The 12,979-nt window shown below is 45.1% G+C and overlaps 1 protein-coding gene across 1 annotated transcript in view; it reads right to left on the reverse strand.

Annotated features, from left to right (window-relative positions):
• IGDCC3 (immunoglobulin superfamily DCC subclass member 3) overlaps positions 1-12,979 on the reverse strand; it is a 258,903-nt gene that overhangs the window by 94,858 nt on the left and 151,066 nt on the right. Inside the window, exons 8-9 of the mRNA XM_073304657.1 lie at positions 5,916-6,163; positions 5,303-5,467 (exon numbers count right to left, since the gene is read on the reverse strand). Of these exons, the coding sequence (XP_073160758.1) occupies positions 5,303-5,467; positions 5,916-6,163 (413 nt within the window). The remainder of the gene's footprint in view (positions 1-5,302; positions 5,468-5,915; positions 6,164-12,979) is intronic.

Genomic DNA, 12,979 nt, shown 5'->3' on the forward strand with positions numbered 1-12,979 from the left:
CCCAAATTTACTAAGGGATGGAATACTTGTTTTCCTCTTCAGTGCTGTTTGGAGTTTTCCCCAGGTCATTTCAACTTTCTTCTTGGCATCCTCTTTAGCCGAAGATGACTAAAGGAACAGTCTTCATCCTAGAGAAATGTCAAAAAGTCCTGGAGAAAACCCTAAAAAGCATTAAAAGACAAGAATAGGAGTGTGTGCTGCTTACACGCTGTTATGATGCACATATAGTTTGAGATTTTAAAAGTCACATTGTTTGCGTCTATGGCGTGCACCTGTTTCTCCCCATCTGTAATATGTCACATCTTTATCTCACTACCGGAAGGCTGAGCAGCAATCCCAACTATTGGAACAGATTCTGATCTTATCTACACTTGCATAAATTCAGAGTGAATACACTGAAATCAATGGAGTTGTTCTGAATTTACACAGTTTGTCTCCGAGTAGGGCCTAGCCTATTCTGCTCTTTCTAGGCTTGTGTTGTGTCATCTTTCCAATTCATATTATACTGAAGTACCTACAGTATCTAACCCATCTCTTCCCCCTCTGCCTGTCAATCATTCCCTCCAGTGACTGGATTGAGATGGTACCTCACAATACAACTAACAGCTTCTGTGCTGGCTCTTTCAGTTCCAGTGCAATTTAAATTTTCATTAAAAAAAAAAACAGGATTCTAGACTATGAAGAAAACCTTCCGAAGATGGCCCAATGCATTGCTGTCTTCCTGCACCTGCCTGTAGACTGCCTGGGACAATGGGCCCAACCAATCCTCATCTCACTTATGCTAGTGCATATTTGGAGTAACTCCACCAAAATAAGTGGAGTCACACAGATGTAAAACTGGCTTATGGGAGCTCAGGACTGGACTGAAGAGCTCTAAGAGTCTTGTTATCAGACCCCTCTCTCCATTGCATGATCGTTTGTCCACTTCTCAACACATTATTGAATATGGTGTTACTACTATGCCAAGAGCTTTACATCAGGTCCCTGCCCTGAAGAGCTTAGAATTCAAACAAGAGAGACGTGACAAGAAATGAAAACCAGGTGTGGTGTAGACAGGGCGGAAGCATGAACAATGGAAAACAGAGAGGAAGATTTCTCTAATGCCAGATATTTACCAAGGATGCAGATCATTTGTTTGGTTTCCCTCCTTGGTATTTTCTTCTTCTTCTTTTTCATTTTTTAATATGACCAGGTGCAAAGAAAGAAGCGGAAAGCATCAGAGTTGAGAGTAGTGATAGAAAATATGAGAGGAGTTTGGAGGAACGGTTTGAAGGAGGCAACTATATGTGGCTTGTTGCTATTTGCCAGCATTTGTGTGTTAGACGTGCATTTACGGGCATCGAAATCTGAAATAAGTCCAAGTCAGTGCCCAGCAGCCACATCCCCAGTCTCGGGCCAGCCACTAGAACGCCTGTTATGGGATCTTTTCTTGTCTACAAATTAAGGGCCAAATCCAACTCATCTTACTCCCAGAAAGCTCAGGCTGGCTTCTTCAGGGGCCTAACCCATAACCTACCGGTGAAGCAAAACTCACTTCTGCACTGCAAGTAGTGTCTCTCTGTTTGGTGTTGAGGCAAATTGTCTCAGCACATTTTGCATCAAGAAGCAGAGAGCCCCATACTCTTATGTAGCCTTGTTCTTAAGGAACTGAATTTCTTCACCATATTACACCCTGGAAAAATCTCTACCAGATAATAATTCTGTATTGTGCTGACATTCACCTTGTGGCTAGGAACTGCAATGGCCACATCTATATAGAAGTTATTGGGATACGTTTTGCCCTGATGCACTGGACCCTACAGTTTGCAATGGGGTTGTATGCAGTGTAAGCCAGGGCAAAATTCATCTTGTTATTTTGTTTAAGATATAAAGCTTGGCAAGCTGCGGCTTTGTGAGGAACAGGCAACAGACATGCCACAACAGAGGATTCTGAGCACATCTAATACGTCTTCTAGTGGCAGAGACACTAAGTATCACTGTTCCTCTGTCCCTGAGTCAGGATGACAGAGCCATCCTGGGGGAAACTTGACAGCATCAGATAAGACATTGCACATGGAATATTGTATGGAGGGGAAAAAACATATTTTTCCTGTCACAGTAATTTTAGTCAGTTTTAATAGACAAACACACTAATTTCTTCTGCAGATACTTACAGTCCTGTACAGCATAGGTCCTTTCCCGTCAATAAGATTTCACCAAAAAAGCCACCTAAGCACTCATATGAACATGTTCCACTGTACATAAACTTGGCATCAGTCTTATTTTCAGTGAACATCCAAGTCTAGTGCTCTACGTTTTTATGGAACTGGGATGCCACAGATTCTGTTCTTGCAGCTCCTTTCAGCCTGCTAGATAGAATATTTTATCCTTGAACAGAAAACAGCTGGGTGTGGCAGACGGGAGCTCCACAATGCCAATTTTCCACTGGTGTAAAGTCCAGTAAAGACCCTATGTCAGTGCGGAAACTTAAAGCAGCAGCAGCAGCTCTAGGTGGTGTTAAAACCAGGTCCGATCCTCAGTCAGGGAGACGTAACTCGCTGTCCTGAGAGGGCTATGGGAAGCAGAGTGGAAAGTAGAGCAGGCCTCAGCTGTCCTAGAATTTGGAGACTGCAAAGGTGGCTTAAAGCCACCTCTGCCCCACCCCTCTGTTTCTCCACCAAGCGCAGGAACAGAGCAACTCAGAATCTGGCATTTGAAAGATACGTCTACACTACCCTCAGTAAAAAAACCGCAGCATGGCCATGAGTCAGCTGACTCAGGCGCCGAGATTCGTTGCCACGCGTTTTTTATCGCAGTGTAGACATACCCTAAGTCTCTCCTTGTCGTCATGCCTTCCCAAAACACAAACCAAACCTGGTGTCACTGAACTTAAAATAAGTCACAAAAACATTTCTGTCTTAGGAGAGTCTTTTAGAACAACATTTTACAGATGAACTAGATGATAAGAGCCCCTTCAAACAGCAGCAATCAGGGAAAAAAAGAAGTGAATTAAGCTCAGTGGAGGGAGAATGGGGTATTTAGCAAGGCTTATTTGTCCATTACAAATTGCAGCTTAGTGGTTAATCTTTGTTACATGGGGTGATGTTGTTTTTAAAGACATTAGAGCTGTACAAGGATGCCTTCAAGCTTCAAAGAGCCTGGAAATTTATTACCCTGATACAAAATACGTAAACGTGCACGTGCTGATTTAAGGGAATAATGTCAAAAAGCCCTACCCAGCCTGCCCCAACCTTATCCAAAAAACACCAAGTTTTATGAGGCATGCGTGGCTGCTGGCTACTGCTACTGAACTCAGAGCTTTGGGTCAAGGATTTTAAAGTTTACACCCCCTCTCTCTACGTTGAAAGGAAAGCCAAGCTAAAAGGATGACTGGTTTCCTTCAGAATGCTGAGTGAATAACCTTGAAGGGTAACTACGCAGCCCGTTCCATTGCAAGGATTTATTAGCCCTTTTACTTAAATACTATAGCAAATGTTCACATCCACTGAAAGCCGAGTTGAGATCTGATTCACCAACTTGAAGTCAATGGCCCTATTTCAACTATATCTGAAATAGGCCCTTTCTCCTCATATCACTGATATTTCAATTTCAAATTCATTATCAGAGTGCTTTCTTGAGGGAAAACACACCCCTCCTATGCATTTGTCTCACAGCAAAAGAAGAGGCCGTTGAGATAAACCATGGGCATCCGCCGCCTGAAATGCTCAGAGATCTGCCCCTTCAGAAAACACTACACCCTCCTGCACACGGCCAGTGACTGAAAGTTATCACATCTCACGACTGTGGCCTATTAAACAGGGTTGGGTGATTTCTGTCCAGTTTCCTGTGGACAAGTGTCTCCCATCACAAAGAGCACTTGCACACTGGGGACACTAACTGGCAACCTCCACAGAGAGGCCAAGGTACGAATAAGCCCCAGAGGTCGAACTGAAAGATGAGGTCGCTCCAGGTCAGGGCTTTGTGGCTGGGAGGGAAGCTTCTTGTTCGGTGGGTAAAGCAAGGATTCGCTCTGCTGGGCTGTTAATCAGCTGCCCTCAGGAGAACCACAGTCATCCAAAGAAAGTACACATGCCGGGTTCTTTAGGAATGGCTGCTCAGACACCAGACCTTGTGCTCACATTACTACAGTATTTTGGCTCCTGGGGAACACGGAGACCTTTGTTTCATGCGTAGGGGTTTAGGCCCAGAGCCTCAATGGGAGTTCAGCACCTGAATACCTTGGGGGACCTGGACTTTAGTCTTTGTTTAAAACAAGTGGTTTAAGGTTACAACGCAGCGTTGGCCTGATCCTGAGACAGGCTGGCATTCAACTCCCATTGGCTTCAATGGGGCATCCAGAGCCCGAGAGTGCTACTCTCATGTAGCTGGCTGCCAGCGTAGGGCTACCCTTGCCACAACCTTTTCCCCGGCCTCTCCCCCTGAGCCAGTAACCAGGAAGTGAGTGGCACAGGAGCAGCTCCAATCGCTCTATATCACCTGTGGATCCCCTCTATGCAGGTGTGCTGGTTTTATTCTACCTCATCTTCCCCCTCAAAGCAGCTACCCCAGCTCACACCAGCTGAAAATCTGGCCCAATGACTCCAAACTGAGACCTAGAGCACCACCTGGCGAATGCCCTTTACTTCCTTCATCGCTAGGGCCTGATCCTGCAAGAGCTGCACACAGAATTTGGGGTGGGGGTGGGGCAGAAATCTAGGCATGAGGCAGCATGAAGTCAGGCCCCACTGAGGTGATCAAAAGAACTCACTCATTTTCCAGAGAAGGGACCTCGGGGAAGGAGAAATGGGAACAAAAGGGTTGTGTGAGGAAGCCACTGGCATTGCACAGCACAAAACATTGCAGAGGTCTCTGTAGTGTGTTTAGATGGGGAGAGAAAATCCACAAACATACCCCACTTGCTGCAAAAGACTCTCCTTTGGTACATTATAAACAATAAAGAGCCTTTCACCTGCAACCGGGCACACAACCAACACAGAAACGGCTACATTTTAAAAAAAAAGAACCCTCAACAACTTCCAATTACACAATGTTAGGCTGTGTAGCGTCGGAGATCAGACAGAGCGTGAGCTGCTTTTGACTTGCCAGTCCAATACTGCCAGGATGAGGAACTCCATTAGCTCCTTGTCATAAGACGACAGCTGAATTCTATATAACATCCTACAGCACAATACAGAGCAGGGAAAAGGGGGAACAATAAGAAGACATGATCTAAAATATTCAAGTACATTTATCAGCCCGATAAATGGAGCTGCTATCCGCAGGTTTCCCAGCATCAGATCTCTCAAGCTTTAGGTCTCCTTACCTTCTCCCAGCGTGCTCACCACCATGACTTCAGAGGCTTTGCTGGCACCCCGGGAGGTATAAGCCTTTATATAGAAGCTATAACTGGTCGAGGGCTCTAAATCCGTCACTAGCTGCTGGAAGGTGCTTTTGCTAACAGCCTCCTGGTATTCCATCTCCACGGGGTCTGAAATGCACAAGAAAGGGAAAGCAGAGAGGCATTAGCTTTGCCTAAGAGGGAATGATCGGACAGACAAATGCTGCAGCAACAGTTTACTAAGTCGTGGTTTTGCATCAAAACAAGGAACTGCATTTGCCTGGCCTGATTCTACTCACCATGGGAGTTGGACTGGGCCCATATAGCTTCACTTTCCCTTCCCTCTCAGAGGAAATACCAGCACTCGGTTCCTTATATTTAACTATTAGGCTATATGGAAGGTTTGGTATAACTTTTCTCATATTCTGCTTACTCTTATCTCCTATTCTCTGACCTGCATACAAAGACTAATCCTCAGGGAGATTCAGATGACAGGGATGAGATAACTTGATCATCTCTCTATCTAGTCATTTACATGCCCCTCATCACCATAATATTCAAGTACCTAGGAGAAGGAGCATCAGGTTTTTTCCCATACCTGCAGCTTTCCTTATGTGCAGCACGTAACCGATGATCTCCTTGGTGTTCTGCAGAGGTTCGCTCCAGGATACCTGGACAGTGGTTGCGGAGACGGTCTCAGCTTTCACATTCTGCGGGGGACCAGGCAACCCATCTGCCCACAGCACCGTCAGGCGCGCGCTGGCTTGGGTGGAGCCGGCGCTGTTCTCAGCGATGCACTGGTAGATAGCTTCATCCTCCTGACTGATCCCGTAGATTGTGAGTGTGCTAAAAATACAGGCCGACAAAACAAAACAAGCTGTTCTGAGCCGAGCGCTTTCCTAGAAATATCTGGCCCCTTCAAAATCCCACCTGCCCGCCACAGCGAGGTCCATCCGGCCGGGTCTGAAAAGATGTCACAAACAGCTGAGGCTGACTGTGGGACCGTTGAAATAAATCCCATTTGGCATTGCTTGCTGAGCCAAACAGGAGCTATAAATAGGCTCCCAACGCTGCATCTGCAAGTTGATGATTCCATGAAAAGAAAAAGCCCAGGGAGGAGGAAGAGAAAAAGGAGAAGACATTATCCTGATTTTGTAACCAGGCGGCATATCTGTGTCTTGAATTAAAGAGATTGTGGACACCTCTAATTAAAGTTAGAAGGGAAGAGGCACACCCCGAGGGGCTGCTGCCCCTGGGCTGTGGAGAAAGAATGAGACACTAACAATATAGGTCGCAGTTATAGGATGGGCAACTGTGTCCTACACTGAGCCGTGTCTGTGAGAATGACTTAGGGGTCATGGAACATGGGTTCCCAGTGCAATGCTGTGGGGCAGAGCGGGAGAATGCAATCCTCGGCTGTATAAACAGGCAAGTATCAAGGAAGGGTAGGGAGGTGGCATTCTCAAATCTGATTCATGTTCATCTTCTTGCTTAGAACCTGCCTTTTCTCAGTGGAATCTTAATCTGCCCTGGCCCCCCAAGCTCAGCTGAGTTGCTTTCAGCACAATTCTTTATACCTGAGATATTTGCCAGTCATTTGCTATTTCAGCCTAGAGATGAGAATGGTGCTTCATGATCACAAATGGTCATGAGGGAGGGAAGCAATCTGAGTTCAGCAGAGTGAGTATGCAAGACAGCACAGGGAAAGTTTGAATTCTGAGCCCTACTTTCAGTAAGATTTTAGTCTCACTGAAGAACCTGATTCTTCAAGAAGGTAAGAGCCTCGAGACAGATGCTGAGCTCAGCTGGTGCCAACTTCAGCTGTTAAAGGTGCTTGGTGCCTTGCAGAGTTGGGCCCTACACCTGCTTGGTCCCTGTGTCTATTCACATGATATTAACTTGGCTAGGAAGGATTATCGAAATAGCTACCAACAATGAGCTGACAAAGGCAAAGCCCGTGAAATTTAAGCCAAGTCTAATCAACCCCAGTCAGAAAGCCCTCTGGTGATGTTGTAATTGTATTATAGCACATTATAGCAGTCTTAGGGTAACATTAGGATTAGCCCACTTATCCTGCGGGGCTGTAGCTTCATCCTTTGCCTTTGTGTACTGAAAAGCCTGATCATTTCAAACCGAAATCCAAAGCCTGCGAGCCTGTTCTCTGGTTTTCACAAAACCTCCGTGTGCATTTCTGATGCTGGTGTTTGAAAGCACCGATTTCATACTGCAATCATTGGAACTGCTCTTCAAACATACTGCAGGGATGGGGTGGGGGGGGGCTGCTTCTTGGTTTAGGGGCTTTCAGTCACAACCATTTCAGCAGGGGGAAAAAGCCCGGTCATGCTCCAAATCTCTAAAATGCTGGTGGCTCTGTTCATTGACGCTAGTGCCCCAATCCTGCCAGCGTGAGAGGATGGTTGTTCGTTAGATAGGTGGTAATACGAAGAATTAGATTCCATTTACACCTCAGGTAGTTGAAGTGAATTGCTGCTTCAAGAACTGCACGGTTTTATGACAAGGGCCATTTATAACTGAGACAATTTCATATCCAATGGAGTGGAACAGCTGCCCAGATTCAGACAAACAGAGCCAGCAACTATCAATTTCAGAAAGAAAAAAAGAAAAGAAAAGAGGACACACTTGTTACTAGCAACCTGCCTATTTTGCTATTTACTGTTCAAAACAGCATTTTAGTAACTTTCAGCTCTCAAAGGGAGGCAGACAATGCATGGTCTGGTCTTTTAAGCTCTTACATATTTCCTCAAAAATCAAGTTTGGAACAAAAAAAAGAGATTAAAAGTAAATATCCAATACATCAGCCTTCAAAGACCCAGGGTCACTGTACTCTTACAATGTTCTCTCTGCTACCTAATAGAAACTGGCAGGCAGCCTCTGAAGCTCAAATAAACTGGAGTTGCTTCTAACAACCTTGATGCAGTAGCTCAAGAAGGTGCCAAACAAAATATATTTATAACTGCATTAGCCCAGTTACTATTGTGTAAAAAAGAGGGAAGTTGATGCTTTTTTCAGCCTGCTCTGAAGATGTAAATTCCTGCTACGCTCAGCTTGAGAATATGTTGCCTGGGAGCAAATACTGGAACAGTTATTTTAAAAAATAAGAGATGGTACTAGTACAAATCACTGCTGTAAATTGTGGTTGAACTGTAATTTCTGCTGTAAATTGAAGTGTTTTGGACCACAGCTAGAATGCTAAAATACTTATATATAAGGTTACCTTCCATTAGCCTTAAATGGACTTACTTGAACTCATCAATGAGAGAACACAGCCCTGTGTGTGTGGAGGAATGTAAGTAGAGTTAAAGGGAATATCCATCCACTTAGAAATCTCACTGACTGGCCCCCACTTTATCAATCGGTCACACTAGCCACTGTAAATACTGACCACCGGAGGCTCGTAATAGAGCCAAACCTCTCTGAACAGCATCCACAAGTTATCTTCATGGCCGATGTCAGGCACTAACATGAAGATCTGAGTTCAAGTGGAAAAGGAATTGACTAGGGGTCCGGGGAGTGAGTCAGGCGCTCGGTCCCCGGTGGGTGAATGACTCCAGCAAACTCCTCTGGCCAGCTAAAAAAGTACAGAAGGGATCTGGAAGTGTCCCATCCCAGCCTCCTCTCTGTGGGGGAGGAAGGTTCCCACAGCATGGGGCCTTGACTGGGAAGGCATGAAAGGGAGAAGAACATGTTTATGAAATCATTTCAATATGGTGGGAGAGGTAGAGTGTATGGCATCTTCACACCATTTCTATCTCACAATCAAGGGCAAATTCTAAACCATTGATGTAACTTACATAAGTCTCTGATGAAGATGAGCCCTAACCAAATGCACAGATCCAGCCACCCACTCTGGGAAAGCTCAGACATGGTGCTAAACCCAGTGCCTGAGCCCCATCCCTAGCTGATGTTGGGAAGTTACCTGTACATTTACATCAGCCAGGACTGGACAATGTTGGAAATATTTTTACTAACCTTTGAACTGGCATTTTAACTTACCATGTTCTATTGGATGTTTCTCATCACCTGACAAAATCCTGCAGGGTATATATTTTCACACAGGACATTGTTCATTCATAATTGTACGTAAACTCTGCTTACCAATGTATCACATGATATAGTTATACATTGTGGTGGCCGCATACCTGTTGCACTGTATTTATGCTTATTTGCCTCGTTGTTCTCATGATGATTTCCTGAGTTCTGTTCAGTACATTTGACAGGTTTTGAATGGTTTTGCGTTGGCTCACTTGTAACTTAGCAGAAACTTTCATTGGATCATAATGTCTCAGGGTTTCAGTGACATTTGTACAGTATATGTCAAAGTCAGCATGCAATAAATGATTCCTCAAGCAGAAACAAACACACACACAGACCCTTTGGTATGTAAGAAATGCCCCCAATCTAACCAAATCCACATTTACTACCAGATCATGGCATTAAAAAAAAACATTTTATTACATGAGGGTGAACGTTAGAGATAAAGAAACATTGTGGATGAGTCTGGTCTCAGTTACGCTGGCGAAAATCTGGAGTAACTCTGCTGAAGTCAATGAAATTACATGACTTTAAGTATAAGGTCAGAATCAGGCACATTGTTTATGTCAGTGAAAAACCGTAAGTAGAAAGTGTAAATTACAAATAACCCAACATTGTCTGATTGTATATCATAATGAATGATTCTTTTAATTGTAACAAAATATTGGTCTTCCTGTATTAAAATCAATTATTGCTGTTGATTTAACATTCATATTTCTGCCTTGCAAATCATCAGGACTGGCGCACATGAGCAAATGTTTAACAGCCATCTATTTATGTCCTAGGCCTTTGTTTCCTTGGAAACATTGTAAATGGAATACGAAATAGGACGGTTTCAGCTGATATGGTGATTTCAGTGAATCAAACCGTAAACTCCCTTCATAGCCATAGGCTCAATATAGCTGATTAAATGAAAAAGGAAAGGGGGGAAAGAAGGCCCAACTTGTAGCTTAACTGTGTCAACAAGAGAGGATTTCCACAAGGACAGATGGTGCAAAGGCGGGATTATGCAATTCAAAAGCTGTATTTGCAGCTTTCCATAAAACAGAAGATGTGAGAAAGGAGCACGAATGCTGCTTCCGTCTGCAGCATCAATATTGGGATTATTCTTATGAATTCGCTGGGCATCTGTGTACCTAGGAACAGCCTTATCCAGGCTGGCTCTGAAGCAGAGGGGAGCGCGGAACCTCCCGATTGCAGACAAAGTGACACAGAAACAATGGGAAGCATTTAGCTTCCACGGACTTACCGCTGGGTTTAATATACAGTTTAAATGTAGGAAGAGAGACAGTGGAGGGCAGTGGGAAGTCAGGGTTGGGGAGGGAGCAGTGCCCTGGCTCTGTTCACACCTCACTGTCCTTTCGTTTCGTTCTTGGGCTGGCTGCTCAGATCGATGGAGCAGACTTTATAGCCTTCTTTTTTCATATGGCCACTTGCAAAACAGCACTCAAGGTCAATGTCCAAGTCTGACATCCACTCTGTGGCTTCCAGTGACATGGAATGAATCAAAGCTGCCCCACCAGAGAAGGCTCTTAGAGGGCAGTGGTTCACTAGATCAGTGGTTCTCAAACGAGGGCCACCACTTCCTGGAACGGCAAACTGCGGCCAGTCGGAGCAGCGATCGGCCGAACCTGTGAATGCAGCAGGTAAACAAACTGGCCCGGCCCACCAGGGACTTTCCCTGAACAAGTGGTGGCCCTAGTTTGAGAACCACTACTCTAGATGGTCCGTGGTTTGGATGTCTTCCCTGAGAGTTTCCTGTAGTGGGGAGCCTTTGAAAACATTAGGAACTGGCCCCTATTTAACCAGACCTGTACCTCGTGCCCTGCTCTCCGCCATGTGTACAGCCTTCTGAAAACAAAAAGCCAGCTCTCTGTTGCAACGAGCTGAGGAAATCGCATGACACCAGAGGGGAAGATGCTGATCTAATCCCAGGGTCTGCAATCAGCCAGTTTCTAATTTATGCCTTGGCACCAGATGGCATGTGAAAGAGCCTCCAACTCGTATCTAATTCACCAATCCCAGCAGTATCTAGGTGTCAGGTACCTAAACGAGTTACACCAACACTGTCAGCAAAAGAGATCAAAACTCCCCACCTCTCCCTCGACTCCTCTGCTGCCCTGAGTGGACCCACACTCGGGGGTTGTCTTCCAAAAGAATGTGATTTGGTCTTTTTGCAGCTGCATTATTGCGGGAAAGAGGGTTGAGCATCATAACCTAGAAATGGTAGGGCTTGGTGATCTTGCTGATCTCTGGTGGTGGGAGATTCCACAGCCTCGGATGCACACTCTACCAAGAATGCAGTGCCCCCAAAAAGTCAGATGAACCTCAAGCCAAGATCATAGTTACAACCCTTAATACGAGGGCCTATTCTGCCTAAGGGATCAGAGCACTGCATCCAATTCAAGTCCCGCCTGTGGCCGCCTGTCGTAATGCTAAACAGGCTGTGTAGATTAGAGCAGGCAGCTTATTGTTCTTTACCGGTGAAATACTTTACTGCCTAAGTCAAACGCTGGTGGTCTCGAATGTGTCACAGAAGAACAGCAATATAATAAAAGCTGAGCAATAGCAGTTCTCAGAGTGGAGTCTGAAGAGTAAAGCAATACAAATCACAGGTTGAATTTGAAATTAAAAACATTTGTTTCTTTTATCGTTAGTGCTGGTGAAAAGTGCGGGGCTGAGGTCTGTCTCTAGCCACAGACAGGTACAGCTCGAGCTGTGGCAGGCTTGGCCAAGAATGGTCTGCCAAAACTCCTCAATGCTGGCTTGGAGGGGTTATTTGATTTACCTCAGTGTTCATGAACTGTCTCTCTCTACGTTTTTTACAACGTACCCATCTGTCTAGTACCTAGATGCAGCATACAGGAATAAGAATCACAACACATCTGAATCACATCATGGATCCTGTTCATCATGGCTAGATTTAGGTACTCTTCCCTGGAGGTGTTTTCCGTATTTATTTGTTCTTTGACTCCTGTCATTGCAGGAAGGCTTTTGCATAAGAAGGTGGCCTTTGCACAGCCACAGAGCAGGACTTGGGATCATCTCCAGCAGAGAGACCCACAGAACTCTCTGCCTGCACCCCTACCACCGCCTACCAGAAGTCTCATCCCAGGCACGAACAGCATCAACATTCTTGATAAGTGCAGCTGTCCCGTAAGTCATGAATGGAAAGAAACTCTCTGAGGTAGCCAAGAACTTGCCCATGAAGGACCTTAAAGAATAGGACCAGCGCCTTGAATTTGACCCAGATCTCCCTTCCCCCAATGGAAAACAGCCTACTCTCCAGCCAGCGTCATGTTGTCAGTCAAGATGAAATTATATTATCTCCATTAAAACTGGATCTGCCTCTGGCTGTTTCAATATTAGAAAGAGGCTTGTCTCAACACGTCTGCTGGCAGATTATTTTAGCAGAATGCTAGCAGAGTAATAGGGCAGGAAACACAATTGCTGTGAGATAACCGCTGTATACCTGACCCTTTCTCCTGTATTCAGAGAGCATTTCAGAGGGCAAAGTGTGAGGTGATTAGCTGCCATTTTAAACCAAACCATGTTATCCAGATGCTAGAACTTCCAGTCCAAGAGGTCCCTGGGGATGCTAAGTGATCA

The sequence above is a fragment of the Lepidochelys kempii genome, chromosome 10 (assembly GCF_965140265.1).
Source record: "Lepidochelys kempii isolate rLepKem1 chromosome 10, rLepKem1.hap2, whole genome shotgun sequence".
NCBI classification, from domain to species: domain Eukaryota; kingdom Metazoa; phylum Chordata; order Testudines; family Cheloniidae; genus Lepidochelys; species Lepidochelys kempii.